The 7,497-nt window shown below is 42.5% G+C and overlaps 1 protein-coding gene across 1 annotated transcript in view; it reads left to right on the plus strand.

The window, feature by feature from the left end:
- Positions 1-6,968, plus strand: part of RHEB (Ras homolog enriched in brain) — a gene marked incomplete at its 5' end in the record, with an annotated part of 22,388 nt that extends 15,420 nt beyond the window's left edge. The window contains one exon of the mRNA XM_008945650.1: positions 6,456-6,968. Coding sequence (XP_008943898.1) covers positions 6,456-6,548 — 93 coding nt within the window. The remainder of the gene's footprint in view (positions 1-6,455) is intronic.
- Positions 6,969-7,497: the final 529 nt, after the last annotated feature.

The raw sequence follows: 7,497 nt of genomic DNA on the forward strand, positions 1-7,497 counted from the left end.
TGAGGTGGTATCAGGGGACGAACTGAACGTTCTAAGGTGCTGAGTAAGACTTGGTCTTCATCATGTGGAGAATAATCATTTTTGTGGGTCAGGGGGAAGGGAGGGCAAACAAAAACCTTAGGATACAGCAGAGGCTGTCAGACATTACTGTGGTACAGTAATATGTGAAGTTGCACAATCTGACACAGTATAACCCCCACACATTTACAACTGTTGTTTTCCTGTCACAGAAGGAATGTATTTCATTACATATTAAATAACATCTCATTCTTGGTTGCTCCAACTTTCTTTAAAATGCCTCCTAAATATCTTCTGAATTTTGGTTGAATTTGTTCCTGTGGCTGTTAATGATAATTTGGCATTGATTTGACATCGTGTATCTAAGCTACAAGAGCCTCCTAGTTTGGGCCTAAAGTATTGGGTAACTGCTGTGAATTGAGGGGCCGTGTCTTTTTCCCACCTCTGTTGTTTTGCTTTCTATTTTTTTCCCTATAGTTCACAACAGCACCAAAGCTTGTTTTTTGAAAGTACAGACATATGATAAAGTCAAAGGGACATTGGCAGGCTAGGTTAAAAAATAAAAGTCCTTATGCAGAAGCAACACGTACATTGTCTCATGTTTAACCTAGTATATCACATCTTCTACCTCCTTGATAACATCAGCACAGTCAAAAGGGTAACCCTACAGCTAGGACAGGACCTGTTTAAGCAACCTTTCTTTCATTTTCCACATCCCCAAAAGCAAAACAAATAGTTTGTCTCATGTCTGTCAACAATTCTACAAGTTACTTGAGGAAAGTTGGATTTTCCTTGGAAGAAAAACTTGGCAATTTTACTTTCGCTCTAAATACAGACCACTTGGACTTAGCCAGAAACAGAAGTACTGAGAAACTAAGACTTGCATTAACCTTGTCAAAATTTGGCATGATGAAAGAATGAAATTCCTCAGTATCTTCTCTGTACTGCTGGAGAGCTTCAAATCCATACCTAAGGAATCTAAATTGCCAGTGTAAAGAATAAACCAGTTAAAAGCTTCTGATCTTTTCTCTTCTCTTGCTTATTTTAAACAACTTAATACTTCCGGATTTGGCAGAGATTGCCTGGACTCTTTCTTTTGGCATGTGTTTGCAGTGACTAACAGCGTGGCAATTGATACCTAGCAGAATATCTTGCTGATAACTTTCCTGAAGGTTGTATTGTTCTCGGTTCAAGGGAAAAGAAGTTGGGTATACTTAGGCAAAGAAGCCACAAGCTTTGTATGATGCTTGGCATGTCTTGCAAATAATATATTGCTGCACTAACGAAGTCCCATTGATTGTCACATTTATGTCTGTTCCTTAGTCTCAGACATTCTGTATTGTTATGCTGCCAACTGAGATGTTTATAGCAAACTTTGTAGCCTTCAAGGAAATTGAAATGGCAGTTTTATGTCAGATAAAATTCTGTGCAGTCCTGTACAAATACCACAAAAACTCAGAAGTTGTGTTCATTCTTGCTGCCAAAGGGTGTTCTGAACAGGTCTTCCTTTCAGCAGAATCTCCAGGGTGGTGAACGTTGCTATAAATTCTGTCCCTCTGAATTTAGACGCAGGTTGTTGGAAACAGGTGCTTGAACACAGTTCCTCCTTTATCCCTCTTACATAATACACTTGGTAAATTTGTCTGGCCTCAGAAGTTTGGGAGATCGTGTGTCACCTCTGAGATGGACGCCCGCAGCATGTGACCATCTCTCAGGTTTGCTGGCGTGCTTCCTTTGGTGGCCTAGGATGTATGGAAGAAAGTGAAGGAGCCCAAAATGGGGACAGCTGCCTTAGGCTTCTCTCCAACGGTTGCAGAGGAACGCTCATCTTGGAAGAGGTGGAAGATGGAGGTTTGAGAGCCAAGCGTGCAGTCTAAGGCTGCGAGGTGCTAAGGGGAACAGGAGACAAGAACCATCGTAGCATCTCTTCCTGTGAGTTAGGCCAGGAGCATTTCTGACCCCAGTCACTTTTTTACTTATAAATCCTAATCTGACAGGATCAAACTAGCTGCTCTATAGACCTCTATCAAGACAGATCATCTTCTCTTAGGCTGAAACTGTCTCTGGTTTGGGGTGGAAAAGAGTTTATTTTTGAACCTGGCAACAAGATATGTTGTCATTCTCCTGGTGTTGAATGTTCACTTTGCATTTTTTTGCATTTCAGTCAGCATTACTGGACAAAGAAGTCTGTCAGCACTCTTTGCTTGGAGGTTCATCCAGATCATCACCTGTACTGGCTTGGTACAGCAAATAACTTGCCTGTCAAGATTGAGTCTAAATTCCATCCAAAACTGCTTTTGATTCTCTTGCGTTACAGAAAGCTTCTTTGATGCTTAAAGGGATGAGCTGGACTGAATTAGGAATTTAGAGCTTAAGAACTTGAGCAGAGAGCTCAAACCTTCCTGTCTGGGGGAAGATGTTAATCTGTTCTCTCCAAAACCTAGCCACCTGTATCTGGTGGATGTGGAGCACAAGTGTGACAATTTCTTGGGTGCTGGTCTGAAACCGTTTTGGTACGTGGTGCTCTTAGCAGCAGTAAGGAGAGCAGGTTGTCTTGCTACAGGAGTTAGACCCAACTCAATCAGCTGAGTGTTTTGTCCTTTAAAATAGCCCTGTTTACAGGGAGCTGCTGAAAGCAGAGAAGATGTTCCCTGCAGCAGGTTCTGATAGCAAAGGCTCCTTTCCCCCTACAGGGGGGTGGGAGTGCATTGACTCCTCTCTTCCTTCCTGCTTTGGCCAGAAAAATCCTTTTTGGAGCATTTATGAGAGCTCTAAAAGCATAGTCCTACTATATTGGGCAACTAAAATGGTTAATTTCAGCAAACTAGACCTGTTCTGCCAGGAGTTATCAAAAGATAGCATGTTCCAGCAATGGCATGACTTTGAACAGACAGAGAGTGAGAAGCAAAGATCAAAGCTGTGGTGATGATAAATGGTCACAGCTGGCAAGAGTGACCAAGGTCAAATATATTTGAGGGAATGTCTCAGCTCCTTCAGCCAAAGGTGACTCGGTGGGACTTTTGAAGCAGCCTTCATAACAGCAACACATCAGTTGTCTAAGGAAAGCCCTGAGCTTTGGGAAGGCAGTCCTGAGACTTAATGGAAAAGACCTCTTCTGGATTTCTGCTGGGATATTGTCATATCTTCTCAAGCTGCTTAATTACTACCAGATACATTGAACTGCTGTGGGTAACTTCAGGGGCTTTGAGCCTTTCTTGTGGAATTCCCTACTTTGTTTCACCTAAGCCATTGTATAGTGCTTCCTCCTAATCCCAGTACAAAAATGTGGTAACTCTTTGAAGTACAACCAGAATCCAACTTGGCCTTAAACCCAGTCTGAAGCTGGGAGCCAAATTTTACTGGAAAAACTTAGGGAGTAACAAGCAGCCGAATTGTGTTCATCCAGTTATGCAAAATTCATTAGATAAACTTGTTTCAGAAGGGTCCAGGAAGTAGTGAAAAATCTGCTTCTTGCCAAAACAGAGCTCTCTTAAAAAGCAACTGCTTGGGCATTGCTTTCTTTTTTCAGGAGTGACTTCAAGTTTAGAAGATGCCGTGCTTAGTAAACACTTGAGTGGTTTGGGGTCTTCACCCCTCTTCAGGGCTCTGACATGTTTACCTGGGAGAATGTATTGGACTGGCAAAGGATAGGGGGGGAAAAAACTTCTCTTCCTTTACCTGACTATTGTTCAAGTTCCTTCGCCCAGTGCTGTGCCAAGATAAACTAGTAGTAGAGCAGTTGAGAGTTTCCTCTTGCAAGAGCTGCACAGCTGAAAGCCCGAGCATGCCGAAGGAGAACTCTGGCTGGGGGCTGGGGCTGGGGGCTTGCACCTTCCCCCAGCCCCTGCGTGTGCAGGGGATGGCAGCTCCCCAGCCATCTGTCCTGCTCGCTCCAGGGGCACGTCTGCACAGGCAGCTGGGCCTCTGGTGCCTCCTGCTTGGTGCTGAGCTCTCCAGGCAGCACGCCTTGCTCAGCCTGACATCTATTCTGTTTCCCCAGGGGCAAAAGGTAGAAGAAAGCCAGATGGCTTTCTGCAGGCTAGGTGTGACCCACATTCTGTAATCAGACCATATGGAGATGCATGCACGTAAATCCTGGCTGCATTCTTTGTTCCTTGTCACAAAACACAGCTTCCTGTGTTCCTTAAAACCTCGTTCTTAAATTCTTCAGCATATTTGGGCTGAATTACAAATTCCTGAGCGTTAACTGTAGGACAATGATTAAACCTTCTTGGTGAATATATATGTTCTGTGAAATGAATTAACAAGGCCTGTGAACTCCTACATCTTAGTGTTCCAAACAGCACGTCTTTGACAGAATGCACAGCTTCTTGATTGACAGAGTAAGTTGTGGAGGTTTTTTAATTGAAGCAGGGGTATAAATAACATATGCACTAAAATGAAGCCATTGAAAATTTCAACTCTAAGGGAACACTGGTGCAGTATATTTGTAAACCAATGTATCAACAAGTTTTGATTAAGGGAAACTCCTCATTAGTGAAACCAGTCTGATAGCAACTGCAGTCCTGACCATGGCTCTCCTAGAGTCTTGACTAGCTCAGGAAATGTGTTGTGTCATTACTGGAGTAATGAGCCCCTTCTGTCAGATTCTGTTGGGTTTGCAAGGAAACTCCATGATATGGAGGAATAATCTCATTTCCACCCAAGGAAGTCTTTTAAATAGTTCACAAATGGTGTAACTGCAGGAAACTTTAAAACTCAGTCTAATCTGTTAAGATTGCTTTAGGATTGTTGTGGGGCTACTTCAGTCAATGGGATTAATTTGGAAGTGATCCAATTAAGAATTGCAACTCGTGGCAGTGGAAAAACATCTGTCAGGTCAGAACACATAGTCATAAATCACAGGGTGCTCTTCAGCCTGCTGATTACAACAAAAAAACCCTTTCTATCCTCTTTCATAATGTGACTGCTTTTATATAACAAATATACTTTCCTTAAGGAGCATATGCTTGGAATTCATGACACGGATGGCTAGAGGTTAGAGAAACTTAAAATGCCATGTCTGAGATGATCAGAAGACCCATTCCCAAGTTGATTCACATGCTGAAGTACTGATCATGTGGTGAATCTTCAGCTTGGAAATGCCATAGAGAAGAGAAGCACTGCACAATTGGCCTTGACTAAAGTGTAGTTTTATTCTTGTTACTTCTAGGCAATCTCAGATGCTGCATGTTGTAGTTTCTGTATATTCTGATGAAGGCTAGTGTACAATTTTGAAACCTTTAAAACTGAGTGAATCCTGAAAATGCCAGATTAACAGTGTAAGTTACTACAGGTAGTGTTCATGTTGTCCCAGGCATCTTACTCTCACCGTCTTTCAGTATCTTTAAAAGCAAACAACACCCCACCAAAAACCTAACCAGACTTAATCAAATTTTGCTGTAGAATCACCTGGATTGCTTAGGTGGTCTGACACCCTTTCTTAGTGTCTCTGCTTCCCTTAAGCTTATTTTCATGGGAAATTGTTTTTCCATCCCAATATTTTTAAGTTGTACTCGTTAGCTCATGTGTGCCTGGGGAAACGTTGCCCTTCTGAGCCCATGCACAGAGCTGGAAGCCTGGAGCTTCCCCAGGGGAGAGCCTGTTCCACCAGCCTGCTTTGTGCTCAGGAGGAGGAGGCTTGACACACACCAAGCAGAGCTGATGCAGAACAAGTTACTCCTGCTCTGAGGGCACTTGCTGCCTTCCCTCTGATGGAGCTGAGCGGCTCGTGGCTTGGCAGAGGGACTCTGCGTGGTCCTGTGTGTTCTGCAGAGGAGACTGGGATGTTTGGGTGAGCCTGACCATGTTAGTGACTCCTGTCCTACAGTTCAAGCTGTTTAAAATGTAAACCCCCTTTCTCTCAGAAGGACTTCATCAAAGGATGCTGTTTAATATGAGGCAGTGGCTAGTTTGGGTTGTTTTCCCCTCGTGACTGCACCGTGTCCAGTACTGGCCTTACCTAGTGGTGAGGAAATGAAGAGTATGAAAGTCACCCTCAGGCAGGGCTGGACCAAGTCAGTGACTAGAGCTGAAGCATCTGCTGCCTTCTGTGATTTACTTGCAATCTACGGGAGGTTTATCCTCTGGAGCAGCACAGCTTCAAAATCTTTAGTCACTCACTCAGCACAAGCTTATTATTTAAAATAAAGCCAAATTACAGTTATTAGCACTGTTGAGAGTATGGCTCAGTGTAAACTTGCCCTCCCAGCAGTGACAGAGAAAATAGGTGAGGATTGCTGTGGAGAAGGGGGTTTTGCTTTCCTTCCAAAAGGTTGTGTTGAAACCTGAAATTATCATTTTCCCTCCTTGATGTTGCATTAGGTGTTGGACATGCATTTATCTGTTGGTGTAGCCAGTAAAACTTAACCCTTTTTATTTTCTCAGTAAGCAGGTGTTTTTTTCTTACCTATTAATACTGTCCTCTCTCTTTGCAGACTGCCGTTGATGTTTTTAAGAGGATAATTTTGGAGGCAGAAAAAATCGATGGGGCAGCTTCACAAGGGAAGTCTTCATGCTCAGTAATGTAATTCCACTGCAAAACCTGAAAACACTGGGAATACATTCTACCTGGAGAAGCAAAACTGCCCATTATCTTTAAGGATAAACTATGCTTCTTTTTATTTTATTTTTTTTTTTTCTTCTGTTAACCCAAGAGATAAACAGTTGGTTTGGAGCCTTTCCCTTCAGATTATGTTAAACTCTGACTCCTGTGCAAATGGCTTCACTTCCATTTTCAAATTTTAAGCAATCATATTTTCAATTTATATATTGTATTTCTTAATATTATGACCAAGAATTTTACTGGCATTAATTTTTCAGTGTAGTTTGTTGGTTAGAATAATCATCAAAATGATGCATATTGTTACACTACTATTAACTAGGCTTGGATATCAGTGTTTCTTTGTGTTAAATGTATACTTGTAAATAAAATAGCTGCAAACCTTAAATGCTCTGTTTATAAATTTTTGTTGTTTGTTCCATATCAACTTTTTTTTGTGAAAAATGTTCACCTGCTGACCTTAAGAGGAGGAGTGAGATCCTTGGAGCCAGTGGATTGTTGTCGCCTATCCGTCCTTTGGGAAGGAGGCACAAATGACACCTTTGTTTTGGAAGGGAAGGTTTGGGGTCTCAGTCAGACAACCTGCACTGTATTTTTCCTTTGTAACTTCAGAGTTGTGGAGTAAAGGGTGTGCAGATCCACCCCAAGAAAAGGATACACCTGCCCTACAGACTGTTCACATGGACTTGTAACTAGGAATGGATCTATCCAGGAGACAAGCGGAGGCTTGCTAAGAAAACAAAAATGTCATTTAAAATAAACTGCATGTCCTGAGCAAATTACTGTGGGTTGTTTATCATGGATTTCTGTCCTTCTGCAGCTGGATAGCACTGGTGGAGCTGAGTGGTCTCCTTGTACCTGGCTGTTGGCAATGTTAGGGTCCCAGCACAGCTCTGGGCAGCTTCCCCTAACTAGCT

The sequence above is a fragment of the Merops nubicus genome, unplaced genomic scaffold (assembly GCF_000691845.1).
Source record: "Merops nubicus isolate BGI_N331 unplaced genomic scaffold, ASM69184v1 scaffold12420, whole genome shotgun sequence".
Lineage (NCBI taxonomy): Eukaryota > Metazoa > Chordata > Aves > Coraciiformes > Meropidae > Merops > Merops nubicus.